At 41.3% G+C, this 14,525-nt stretch overlaps 1 protein-coding gene across 1 annotated transcript in view; it reads left to right on the plus strand.

The window, feature by feature from the left end:
* The window catches only part of LOC309567574 (proton channel OTOP2-like), a 40,090-nt gene extending 27,347 nt beyond the window's left edge, over positions 1–12,743 (plus strand). Inside the window, exons 5-6 of the mRNA XM_082272968.1 lie at positions 1,141–1,994; positions 12,229–12,743. Of these exons, the coding sequence (XP_082129094.1) occupies positions 1,141–1,994; positions 12,229–12,399 (1,025 nt within the window). The 3' untranslated portion in view covers positions 12,400–12,743. The remainder of the gene's footprint in view (positions 1–1,140; positions 1,995–12,228) is intronic.
* The last annotated feature ends 1,782 nt before the right edge of the window (positions 12,744–14,525 follow it).

Genomic DNA, 14,525 nt, shown 5'->3' on the forward strand with positions numbered 1-14,525 from the left:
TCAATGCAAATACCTTTTTCTTTCTATTATAGTCCGCCGCTGTAATGGCGGATGCTTCGGCAATGACGTCATTTGGCGATTTGCAAGGGCCCCTGGGATAGCACTGTAATGTATCCCATGACTCCTTGCGAATCGCCTAGGGACGAAATATTGCGTTATTTGCAGGCTGGAAATGACGCGATTAGGCAGAGTCATTTCCGGTGCGACGCCTCATTCCCTGCTAAACAGCTTCTGGGCATGCCGGAAGTGACGAGCGGGGCCGGTGCAGGGCATTCTGGGAGAAGAGGACACGGAAGAGGACGCAGAAGAGACTTCAGCTGCCCACATCCGAGATGGCAGCGCTGGAGAAGAAATTTTCAAGCTAAGTATTTCTTCTTGCAGGTAAGTGCGACCCGGGACAGTACAGAGGCTATCCATTGTGCAATGTACTAGCCCTGACTGTCCCGGGGGTATTTTTATTGAAAAAAAATTTGTGGCCGGAACTCCGCTTTAAGGGAACTCTTAGGTGTCAGCATCTTAAGACAGTTTGGAAATTGTCATGCTCCCAACTTTGTGGGAACAGTTTGGGGTTGGACCTTCCTGTTCCAACATGACTGCACACCACTGCACAAAGCAAGGTCCATAAAGACATTGATAAGAAAGTTTGGGGTGTTATTTTAAAATACAAAAAAACCCAAAAAACTGTAAACTCCATTGGCTGTAATGTCATTGCACATATTATCTGAATATATTACCAACAATAAATATTAAGAAAACATTTAAGAAAAGCCTTTTTCTTAATTTTTTCTCTTTCAGCAGCTTAGTAGATGCCCCTTACTTATGCTAATGCGCTAAAGCAATATATGTTTAAACTTTAATATGCTATTACAGGCTCTGGATAGAATTGTGTTGCCAATTTTAGAAATAGCCAGCAGAGCAGTGTTAATTTTGATATCAATTTTCAATTTAGTTTTAGTCATAGTCTTTTGACTAAAATGTCATTTTAGTTTTAGTCATATTTTAGTCATCTGAATTGTTTTAGTTTTAGTCGTATTTTAGTAGACTAAAATAGTGTTCATTTAGTTAATGAAAAAAAAATTTTCGACGAAATTTCCACTGATGTCTACGTGTACCTAACACAATCTTCCCAATTTCTTACAGCTGGCGCATCTACTGGATGTGACTGTGACAACAGTGTTTGTAAAACTTTTCAGACTGGATATTACTATTTATACCCCTTCAATATTGAGTATAGCCTGTTTGCTTCAGCCCTGTCCTACGTGATGTGGAAGAATGTGGGTCGTACAATGAATGACGACTCCCACTCCACACATCATTCTTTACGTCTGCCAAGACTCTTTGTGGGCGTGGTCTGCGGAGTAGGGGTCCTGATAGCCGGTCTGGCCGTATTTATCATTTATGAAATTGAAAAAGACTCAGCTGAGAACAAGGAGCAGGTTCTGAAAATGTTTTACATTTTCAACATCGTGGCTCTCGCTCTCATGTCTTTTGGCTCTCTTGCTGGCACCATAATCTTTAGGTTTGACGAAAGGGATGCAGACCGGCACAAGAACCCTACACGTAGCCTCGATGTTGGCCTGCTCATAATAGCGGCTCTGGGCAAATATATTATATCATATTTCACAGTTATAGCAATTATTGCCACGGCTGCCGAAGCACTCAGGGATATTCTCAACCTGGTGTACTCAATACTTATGATAATCCAACACACGCTTCAAAATATCTTCATTATCGAGGGTCTTCATAGAGAGCCAGTTCACGATGGACATGACGATCATCACAGCACAGTGGAGTACAATGGAAGACATGAAGTATACATTAATACAGTGGCCACAGCTTCTCAGGGCAATCATTTAGGAGCTGAACATGGGCATGAAGTTGACGCAAACCAACACGGGGCCACGCCACACTCCGGTCCAAGGAGGACTCGCATTGACTGGAAGAGGAGGATTGTAAAGGAGCTCTCGCTATTCTTGCTTTTCTCCAACATCATTGTAAGTTAAATGTTTTTTTGTGAAAGGAAAACAAAATACATTTTGAAGGCAGGAATCTTTTTTTTCCAAGCCACAACCTATTTTTTTCTGAATATAAAAGGTTAAGCGCTAAAAAAAATCAAAGAGTCTACGCGTTTCTTAAGTGTAGTTGTAAATTGATGTACACACAATCCGATCAGTCAGGCAGAAGTGCAGATGAAACCACCAGTCAGGCAAAAGTGCCAATGAAACCACCACCAACACCGAACACACTGCCTCTTACCCTACAGCCACATCAAAACGCCATAGAAGTATCCATAGACCGGCAAAACAGATATCCACAAGGATAAAAGAGTGACAAGCCCAACTCCTTAGTAGTAGTATTTCCTCAGTATACACAAAGTATCCTTGATGGTGTCCAGAGATGGACGTGTGACGTCATCGCGTACCGGGACGCAGCGGCCATCTTTGTGGTTTGAAACAAAACAGTTTCTATGGAATCCCAGCGTTTTTTTTTTTACCTTTGAAAAATGTGAGTGTATTCATTGAATTTTACAATAAGTTTGTGCTTATTGGAACGTACTATCCCATGAGTATTTCCTCTTTGCACCCCTGAGATTTACACACCTGGACACCATTAAGGATACTTTGTTTATACTGAGGAAATACTACTACTAAGGAGTTGGGCTTGTCGCTGTGCAGATGAAACCACCAGTCAGGCAGAAGTGCAAATGAAACCACCATCAACACCGAACACACTGCCTCTTACCCTGTACCCACATCAAAACGGCATAGAAGTATCCATAGACCGGCAAAACAGATATCCACAAGGATAAAAGAGCGACAAGCCCAATTCAATAGTAGTAGTATTTCCTCAGTATACACAAAGTATCCTTGATGGTGTCCAGAAGTGTGTAAATCTCAGGGGTGCAAAAAGGAAATACTCATGGGATAGTACGTTCCAATAAGCACAAATTTATTGTAAAATTCAATGAATACACTCACATTTTTCCAGGGTAAAAAAAAAAAACGCTGGGATTCCATAGAAACTGTTTTGTTTCCCGGTACGTGATGACGTCACACGTCCATCTCTGGACACCAACAAGGATACTTTGTGTATACTGAGGAAATACTACTACTAAGGAATTGGGCTTGTCACTCTTTTATCCTTGTGGATATCTGTTTTGCTGGTCTATGGATACTTCTATGCCGTTTTGATGTGGCTGTAGGGTAAGAAGCAGTGTGTTCGGTGTAGGTGGTGGTTTCATCTGCACTTCTGCCTGACTGATCGGACTGTGTGTACATCAATTTACAATAACACTTAAGAGACGTGTGGACTCTTTGATTAGTTTTGCACCTTCTTATATATTAATGTCATTTATGCCTTATCCTAAATATGTGCTAGCAGCTTTTCCCAAATGATTGAATGAATCTGTTCTGGATCACTATTTATTAAGTCTAAGTGCAGTTTTTTTTTTTTTGTCATTTACCTATTTTTTCTGAATGTCCTGAGCTCACCCCATTAATTTACAAAAGTGCATAAATTACATTATATGCATTAATTATCCTATTTACAATCAAATTTCCCATTCATGAAAATAAATATCACATTGGTGTGAGATAATATTTAATCATGTTAGAAGCCTCTCCACCTGGGATGGTTCCTTTCTCCTCTATAGACATCCTATGGAAAGTTAGAGCTCTAAGATCCCTTTCACACAGTTCAGATCCCCCTGTCAGTTTTTTTGGCGGATCTGAACGGTCCCCCCATGGATCTCTATGGGGGACTGGATGTCAGCGGAGACATGTCCGCTGACATCCGATCTGATCCGATCCATCAAATCTGGACGGATGGAAACCCTATTTTCCATCCGTCCAGCGGATCGGATCGGATGGGATCGGATGAGCACGGACCGACGGTCCATTCCCATCCGATTTCCCCCATAGAGATGCATGGGGCACTGACAGCTGTGTCTCCGCACACAGCTCGGAGACACAGCTGTCATCCTCCTGCCCAGCGGGGGATCCCCCGCTGAGAAAAACGGAATCCGTCCAACGGACGGATAGTGTGAAAGGGACCCGTAAGGATAAGTCCACCCTAACACTAAAATGGCCTATAGACATCCTCGATCTAACACTAACCAATCTAGCCCTGTAAAGAAGAAATCAGTATACATACCATTTTTGAAGGTGATTGGACCAGATCCCACACTAAGCTATCAGCGGTGGCTTCGCTGTGGAGGCGGGTGCAGAAGACACAGCCAGCAACGGAAGCCCCATAGTAACTCCATGGGTGATGTCACTCCCTATTTATTTCACAGCTGTTGTCGGCTCTGTCCTCTGCAGAGCTTCCGCCGCTGGAGATCGGGTCGGATCAGCTTCAAAAAAGGTAAGTACAGTATACTGATTTCTTCATTAAAGGGCTAGATAGGTTAGTGTTAGATGGTGAAGATCTATAGATGCAGGGATTTTAGTTTTAGGGTGGACTAATCCTTTAACCACTTCTGGATCGGAAGGATTTGCCCCCTTAATGACCAGGCCATTTTTTCTGATTTGGCACTGCGGTACTTTAATGGACGATTGCGCGGTCGTGCGACGCTGTACCCAAATAAAATTGATGTCCTTTTTTTCCCCACAAATAGATCTTTCTTTTGGTGGTATTTGATCACCTCTGCATTTTTTATTTTTTGCGATATAAACAAAAAAAGAGCGACAATTCTGAAAAGAAAAACAATATTTTTCACATTCTGCTGTATGACATTCCCAAAAAAAAATGTAAAAATCTAATTTTTTCATCTTTTAAGGCCAATTTGTTTTCTGCTACATACTTTTGGTAAAAAAAAAATGGAATAAGCGTATTTTGATTGGTTTGCCAAAAGTTATCATTTCTAGAAACTAGGGGTCATTTCTATTTATTGTATTTCTTTTCTGACCAGGCTGTTTTTTGCAATTCGGCACAGCATTACTTTAACTGACAATTGCGCAGTCGTGTGACGCTGTACCCAAATAAAATTGATGTCTTTTTTTCCCCACAAATAGAGCTTTTTCTGGGGGTATTTGATCACCTCTGCAGTTTTTATTTTTTGCGCTAAAAACAATAAAAGAGCGACAACTGTGGAAAAAAAAAACATTATTTTTTACTTTCTGCTATAAAACACCAATAAAAACATTTTAAAAATCTAATTTTTTCATCAATTTAGGCCAATATGTATTCTGCTACATATTTTTGGTAAAACAAAAATCCCAATAAGTGTATATTTATTGGTTTGTGCAAAAGTTATCACATCTACAAACTATGGGATATTTTTATGGAATTTATATTTATTTTTTTTACTAGTAATGGCGGCAATCAGCAATTTTTAGTGGGACTGCAACATTGCCGTGGACAAATGGGACATCTAACTGACACTTTTTGGGGAACAGTGACACTAATACAGTTATCAGTGCTAAAAAAAAAGGCACTGTTACTGTACTAATGACAACTGGCAGGGAAGGGGTTAACATCAGGGGCAATCAAAGGGTTAAGTGCTTCCCTAGGGGTGCTCGCTGGCTGTGGGGGGAGGGGGAATTACACTAATTGTGGTAAGACAGAGATCCAGATTCCTGCTTAGCAGGAACACAAGATCTCCATCTTGTACCCTTGCAGAATGGCGATCTGCCTTGTTTACATAGACAGATTGCCATCTGCCTCTCCTGTGGATGATTGCGGGTGGCCGGTGGACATCGAGTCTACTGGACCCGTTGATTGACATCCCAACTAGCCAATCATGTTGCAATGGCGCCATCTAGTGGCTATTAGAAAATAAGAGTGCAGCACTATAAACAAATGATATAGTGAACATATGAGAGTCCATATAAATAAAAGTGAGTGCAAGTGCGACCACCCTTATTAGGGGGTCACATTGCAGACGGTAAGCTCAGTGTGAGATCACGAGCTGGTGACACCTCCAATATCTTTTATCACTATTCACAGAGTGAGGGATCATTTCATTGCTTTGACACCTTTCAATGGGATTTTACTTATATGGACTTTCATATGTTCACTATATCATTTGTGTATAGCGCTGCACTTTTATTTTAAATCTGTATTAATCTAATGTCTGGATTGTGCACAGCTGCTGTTGTTTATATATTTGGTTTCACTGATTGTGCAAATTTATATATTTTTTTTCACATGCCATCTAGTGGCTATTGAACGAAATGACGTACAGGTACGTTGTTTCACGCAATAGCGCCACTTTGCCTGCAGAATATACACAGAAGCTATTCCGAAAGTGGTTAAAGTAGAACTAAAGGCAAAACTTTTTGTTCATATTGGATAGAGTACGGTAGGGTTATAGCCCCTGTCAGTTTATTTTTTGCCACCTGTGTCCCATGGCCAAAACAGGAAGTGAGAGATAATCTCTGCAAATTTAAGTAGAACTATAGGCAAACTTTATTTTTTCATTTAGATAGAGTAAGGGAGGGTAATAACCCCTGTCAGATTTTTTTCGCCATCTGAGTCCTACTGTAGAGATTTTTCTTCACTTCCTGTCCCAGAGCCAAACAGGAAGTGAGAGGTAAATCCCTGTTAATTAAGGAAATCTCTTGGGTCCCCACAGGTCAATTTTACCTTTAGTTATACTTTAAGGGAATTCCTTGGGGACTCCCAGGTTACCAGAACTAGTGTCCCCATTGGAACATTTTCCCTCTATTCCTTTCCTGGGGACAACCCAAAATTTGAGATTTTATTTTACTTTCACTTTCAATGATAATGGTAAACAGGACAAATAGAGAGGGCGAATCTCCAGAACGGGGACACAGTCAGCAAAAAATGAAAGGGGGTCTGATACCTCTCCTCTCTGTCCAAAACTTTAAAAAAAGTTTTTCTCTTTAGTTATACTTGAAAGCGGATCTTCATTGCATCTGAGCACCACCGACCCAACACACGTACAGTAAAACCTTGGTTTGAGAGTAACTTGGTTTAAGAGCGCTTTGCAAGACAAGCAAAATTTTCAAATAAATTTTGACTTGATATACAAGCGATGTCTTGATATACAAGTAGCCTCAAGTCACAGCTGAGTATAAAAGAGAAGAGAGGCGCCTCTAAGTGTAGCAAAATGGTTAAATTTAATGAAGGTACAACATTTAGCAACTCACATGGCTGATGATTGGAACAGGCACATCTAAGTATGCAGGCATCCGGGGTAAAGCTGTCCACATAGACCATCCTCCTCACCTTCATCTACGTCATCCCTTCCATGCTGTCCCTCGCTTTCAGATCGCTTTACTGCAGGGTGGTCTTCCCAGTCAGGATTACAGACTGGCAGCCGGCGGTGCAGAAGATGGTCTATGTGGACAGCTTTACCCTGGATGCCTGCATACTTAGATGTGCCTGTTTTATTCATCAACCATGTGAGTTGCTAAATGTTGTACCTTCATTAAATGGGAACCATATTGCTACACTTAGAGGTGCCTCTCTTCTCTTTGATACTCTGTAGCTCCTGCTGGATTTTGCTTCTAATCCCCTTGTGGAAGCGGCTATTTGTGGATGGACATTTTATGGTTACACAACCTATCGCAATGCTATAATCTTTTTATATGGACTATAAACTGAAGGATTTATGAATAAATGGTTGTGGAACGAATCATCTGAGTTTACATTATTTCTTATGGGGAAATTTGCTTTGATATAAGAGTGCTTTGGATTACAAGCATGCTTCCGGAACGAATTATGCTCGCAATCCAAGGTTTTACTGTAATTCATTTTTCATATTGAAAGCAACCCCCCCCCATCTTGAGGGCAGATCATTTAATGTAGCATTTACCTGGAATCCTAGGCAGGAGGTGTGCTTAGCTGAGAAAACCCCTCTTCCTTTCTTCCCCTCCTGAAGACTCCTGGGATGTATGACATCATTTGCCTAGGCAAGAAACCAGGAAGTAACTGAAGAAATGTAAAAGAAAAAAAAGTTTGGAACAAACAAATATGATATACTGTACTTCCCTATCTATATTACTAAAGCTAGCAGCTTTACAATCTCAATTAGGACCTGAAGCCCTGCACCACATCTGTGCACAGACACAAAATCCCAGAGGGGGGAACACAAATGTTATTCTTGGCTAGACAAGAGATGCAAAAGTGCTGCTTTGCAGCACAAAAAAATCCATTACCGCCCTACGCACATATACTAAGGCAGGGCATCGTTGGGGAGACAGGCAGAATGGCGGTCAGCCTATGTAAACAGTTAGTTAGCACTCCCTAGGAACACATTTAACCCTTTGATCGCCCCTGATGGTAACCCCTTCCCTGCCAGTGTCATTAGTACAGTGACATTGCATATTTTTTAGCACTATTAGGGTCACTGGTCCCCAAATAGTGTCAAAAGTGTCAGTTAGGTGTCTGACTTTTCTGCCGCAATATCGCAGTCCCACTATAAGTCACTGATTTCCCGCCATTACTAGTAAAATAGCTGCAAAGGGTGGGCCAACTCAATATTGAACCCTACGGACTAAGACTGGGATGCCAATAAAGTTCATGTGCGTGTAAAGGCAGGCGTCCCAATACTTTTGGTAATATAGTGTACATAAAAAAAAAAAAAATAAAGCTCATAAAAACTCAAAGAAAGAAAATTTGCAAATGTGCGAATATGTATAAATGAATCCACGTGCAACGTAAATAAATATATAACTCAGTCCAAGTATAGAAAGAATACCATATACAATGTCCAAAAACAGTATACTGTGCAGTGCAATCCAATAGTGAAAATACACAGATACAAAGATTATATGACTTCAGCCGTATTGATAAATTGCTCTCTGTGCAAAAGGATAATAATAAAGGTGTTCCAGTGTTCCAGTGCAACACAAAGCAGCTTACCAAATACAAAAATCTCACAATCAGGTGATGATGAATAGAGTGCTTGTATGAGTAATGGTACCACCAGCCGGCTTAGAACGTTGTCCCTGCCACCCTCATCCCGAGCATAAGACTTTTCCATCCCGCATCATAGTTCAGGAAGACCGGTTAAGACATCAGACAGGAGAAACTTCACAGTGCAGTAAAATCTGATAAAATGATTTGACAGGTCGATGCACTTCCACAGCAGAAAAGTAGCAGTAAGATTACAAATCCAAGCCCCACTGCAGAAACCAGCTGCCGACGTACATGATGACGTCACAAGATAGGCTTTGGAGCAGATCTTTTGATGTCATAGTGTATGCCAGCAGCTGGTTCCTGCAGCAGGGCTTGGATCTTACTGTTACTTTTATGCTGCTGAATAGTAAGTGCGTTAACCTGTCAATAAATTTACTGCACTATAAAGTGCTGGATCTGGATCGCACTCTTATTTCTGGATCATATCTAATATGTTTCGTCTTCTATCTCGCAGTTCTGGACTATACCATAAGTTGTCTCTAATATGAATAATTCTTAATCTCTTAACCACTTGATGACCAGCCGCCATAGATGTACTGAGGCAGGCTGGCTCTCCCAGGCAAAACCCCGTACATGTACGGCGCTCGCCTGGGAGGAGCTAGGGGGCGAGCTGGCACCGTACTCCTGTCCGACCGGCGATCTCTCCCCGCTGACAGAGAAGGACGAACGGCTGATGTAAACACAGCCATCCGTCCTCCCTCGGATGATCACAGAGGCCATGTGATCCTTCTATATAGGATCGCATGCCTCTGTGATCATCTTACAAGCCACGCCCCCCACAGTTAGAATCACTCCCCTAGGCTTACATTTAACCCCTTGATCACCCCTGGGTTAACCCCTTCCCTGGCAACGGCATTATTACAGTAACAGTGCATATTTTTCGCACTGATTACTGTAGTAATGTCATTGGTCTCCCCCAAAAATGTAAAAAATGTCAGTTAGGGGTCCGATCTGTCCGCCGCAATGTCGCAGTCCCACAAATAAATTGCAGATCGCCGTCATTACTAGTAAAAAAAACAATAAAAATTACATAAATCTTTCCTGTAGTTAGTAGACGCAATAACTTTTGCGCAAACCAATCAAAATACACTTATTGCTATTTTTTTTTTTACCAAAAATATATAGCAGAAAACAAATTGGCCAAAAATGTTAAAAAATTTTTTTGAGAATGTCATATAAAAAAAATGTGAAAAATATTGTTTTTTTTTCAAAATTGTCGCTCTTTTTTTGTTTATAGCGCAAAAAATAAAAATTGCAGAGGTGATCAAATACCACCAAAAGAAAGCTCTGTTTGTGTGAAAAAAAGGACGTCAATTGTCAGTTAAAGTAACGCAGTGCCGAATCGCAAAATAGGGCCTGGTCATTAAAGAAGGCAAATCTTCTGGTCTTAAAGTGGTTAAGCTGGCCATAGACGGTGCAACTTTCTTGCAGGAAAAAAAATCACTTGACTTCCCCATCAACACAGTCAGTGTTGATGAGGGAATGCCTTCCGTGTCCCCTGTCAACAGGAGGACATAGGATATTGCTAGCAGATATAGCCGCTGTCAATAATCGGATAAAAAATTTGACATGCTGATTTTACAAGTTGATAGATTGATCAACTTGGGTACAATCAGCCTGCCCATACATGGTTAGAATCTCAGCTGGTCCTGCCCAACCGGCCGAGATTCGAGCCGTCTATCACCGGCTTTAGTTCTGGATCATACAATAACTTGTAGCTATTATGAATGTTTCCTTATCTCTTAGTTCTGGACCATACCATGAGTTGCCTCTAATATATATATTTTTTTTTTTTTTTTTTAATTTAATATAAAAAAAAAAAAAAAAAAACATTAGTTGTTTTTAATATTAATTTTTCTTTAACTCTTAGTTTTGGACCATACCATAGGTTTTTTTATTTAATATATTTTTATTTTAACTTTGATCAAAAAGAATAAACATACAAGGAAGAAAAAATAAAATCGATATTATTCTCATTCAAAAGTACGAACAACATAACATAACATTACGAATGTGCTCAGTTAAATTCCAAATACAATACATAATCTTCCAAATACAAAATCTCATTAAATTGTAACGAAGAAAAAGAAAGAAAAAAAAAAAGGGGGGGGGGACAATACTGTTTTGCTGGCACTGGGTGGTGGTGCAACAACAGACCAACTCATAGCTAACTTATTGAAGCCAATTATATCCAATAGCCAAAATGATCTTATGAAAAGAAAGTCAGGGTAATCAATCCAGTAAAACAACTCACATACCATAATTCAATTAGTATGAATTGTTCCTTATCTCTTAGTTCTAGATCAGGGGTGTCAAACTCAATTTCATTGCAGGCCGCATCAGCATTATGGCTGCCAACAAAGGGCCGGTTATATTTGTAAGATTAGATGTCCAGAGCACCCCCCCACCATCAGAAGTCAAAAGTCACCCACCCTTCCTTACATCACAATGCACCACCTTACCTTGTGCTGTTGCCATGAAGAAAATGCGGGTGGATCTGGGAAGAAGTGCAGGGTCGGGAGAAGAACCAGAGGAGGGCTTGAGTCAGCTTTCAGAGTCTGCTGAATGCTGAGACCAGGGGAGGCAAAGGCAAGGTGATGTTGCGCCTGCACAGAGAGGTGCAGGATCTGTAGGGGGATTTCTGCCCTCCTCTCTGCTGCGGACTGCTGAGAAGTGGAGGTGGGCAAAGATGAGCCTTTCTGCAGCTGCACAGAGCAGTGCAGGATCTGGCAAAGGAGTTCGCTCCTCTCTGCTGCCGACTACTGAGACAAGGGGGTGCTGCAGCTGCAGGAGAGGTGCGAGGGCCACATGAAATGGCCTGGGGGGCCACATTCGGCCCGCGGGCCTTGTGTTTGACACCTGTGATCTAGACCATACCATGGGTTGCCTCGAATATGAATGTTTCTTTATCTCTTGGTTCTGAATCATACCATTAGTTGCCTCTAATAATAATTCTTCTTCACCTCTTAGTTCTGGACCATACCATAAGTTGCCTCTAATACGAATGTTTCCTTACCTCTTAGTTCTGGACCATACCATAAGTTGCCTCTAATACGAATGTTTCCTTACCTCTTAGTTCTGGACCATACCATAAGTTGCCTTGGATATGAATGTTTCCTTACCTCTTAGTTCTGGACCATACCATAAGTTGCCTCTAATATGAATGTTTCCTTATCTCTCAGTTCTGAATCATACCATAGGTTGCCTCTAATACGAATGTTTCCTTACCTCTTAGTTCTGGGCCATACCATGAGTTGCCTTGGATATGAATGTTTCCTTATCTCTTAGTTCTGGACCATACCATAAGTTTCTGCTAATATAAATGTTTCCTTTTTCGCTTAGTTCTGGATCATACCTGCCTTTGGTGCCCGTCCTGAGTTTGACAATAACCGAGAGCTGACTTTCTATGGGAGTTCAATGTGGATCGCCATTGTCAACATCGGCCTTCCTTTCGGGATCTTCTACAGAATGCATGCTGTGGCCAGCCTTCTTGAAGTATATGTTATATCGTGACCCCCACTAGTATATATTTATATCATTTTCCTAATGACCCATATATTCATTATCCATCATCATTATGGAAAAGGAAACATCTGACTGCAGGTGACCCCATTCCTGTGCTATGTTACGTTTCATGACATCACGTACCTGAAAAATAAGAAGCCTGAATAAACCATCCATGATTATTTTGACCTCTGACCTTGTGTTATAAGACTGTCTAATCATGGTTTCATGGAGGCCATTAGTCTCTAATATAATGAAGGTGGTTTTCAGCTTTGTGATGACTGAATACATTTTATCCTGATTGTTTAATACAATAAAGGTCGGCTGTTACTCATGTATTGGGGTGATAGTAAGGTAACACCACAAAATGCTACGCCACAATGAGTTTATATGAGGGCTATTGACACAATGACCACCTTATATATACTGTATATATATGTCATAATCTTTCCTGCTGTATGCTAAGATTTCGTTTTTTTGTATGATAAATCAATAGAATAACTCATTTCATGAGGAAAGGCATGGAGACCTGAAAAGCTCCTCCTCACGCCATAACCTCATTGTCCTTATATTAGATCCACTCTCTAGGATCATGGCCTTTTTCTTAGGGAAGGGATAAACCACTATCATGGGTTTTTTTGTTTTTTAGGGTTTTTTTGCCATCTGTGTTCCATTTCTTACATTTAAATTCATATCCTTTTACAGAAACACAGAAGGAAGTAATAGAAAATCTCTACAAAGTGAAGGGAATTCCCCCTCTTGGAAGATTTCCCTTACCTTTTGTTTTGGTGACATCAGGGGCTGACTGGCAACTTTTGGCCCAAGTACAAACCAGAGGCCCATGGTGCAGCAACTTGGCCCCCCTCCCACTCTCCCTGTTCCTCGTCTCCTCCCGACCCCCATTCTAGGCTAAAGATCCGCTCCAGGTACTTTATACTCACTGGTTGGATCCGGGTTCCCGACCTGGCCAGCGGGAAGCAGTTGGGGGGAGCTGGGACAGCTAAGTTGGGGCTGCCAGGGGGAAGAGAGTCTCCAGTGGGGCATGGAAGCGCCTTCTGCTCAGACACAGTTTACACCATCTATGCTGGGGGGATGTGCTCTGTCCTTGTCTTCATTTCCCACTCAGTAGGTCAGCAGTGGGGACTTTTTACTTCTCTTCACCAGGAATCCTTTAGGCATGTCTGTGACAGAAGCAGTGCATCCTTTTTACAGGGCATCAGAGCGGCCCGGGGGGGCAATTGCCCCCCTGCCCCCTGGCCCAGTCCTCCCCTTGTTGGATTTCCTATCACTTCTAATTTGGTGAAAATGGTCACCAAGACACAAAGAGAGGACAAATCTACCTAGCAGGGATACAGACAGCAATAAAAACCCGACAGAGCTTCAAATCCCTTTCCTACTGTATGCAAAACTAAAAAAAAAAAACATTTTATTCATACATTTACACTTTAATGATGAGTACATGCAGAAATGGGTTGTAAGAGAGAGTGCAGACTGCGCATGCCTGGGTAGAAAATGTAACCGAGTGCTCATTGTGAGTTTTCCTGAATTCATTTCTCATTATGTGCTGCCATCTACAGGACAGAGAGTGAAGGGCAATGAAATGGGCAGCTTAAAAAAAGAAAAGAAATGGAGAACTGCATAGTAATGTATTGAGAACACTGTGATGCTTGAGGATATTTTGGCAAACGTCAGTAAAGATGAACCAACCCTTTAAGCTTCTAGAAATGCAAACAAAAATGAAATAAATAAATATACGGTCCTGTTTTAAAAAGGTTTGAATTGGTTAACATTGCGTCCTTTTTTTCTATTTGCAGCTTGACTAATTTACTAAACAGTTTCTGACTTTTCTAGTTTTCCACTATCTCCCACTTCCCCACACATTTCTTTCGGCCAATCACTAAGCCCCTGTTCACACTGAATGCGGCTTTGAAATTGCGCTACTTCGGCATGATTTCAAAGCAGCCACTAAGTGCGATTTCATGTTTGGCTTGTCGACATCTGTGCAAATTCATGCACAGATGTCTATGCAAGTCGCACATGAAACCGCCAAAAATACTGCAGGAACCTTTTTCAAATTGGTGCAAGTTGGAGTCACACCAGTTTGAACAGTTTCACAGGAATCGCACTGCAAGTCG

The sequence above is a fragment of the Pelophylax lessonae genome, assembly GCF_965119305.1.
Source record: "Pelophylax lessonae genome assembly, chromosome: 11".
In the NCBI taxonomy this organism is placed as follows: Eukaryota; Metazoa; Chordata; class Amphibia; order Anura; family Ranidae; genus Pelophylax; species Pelophylax lessonae.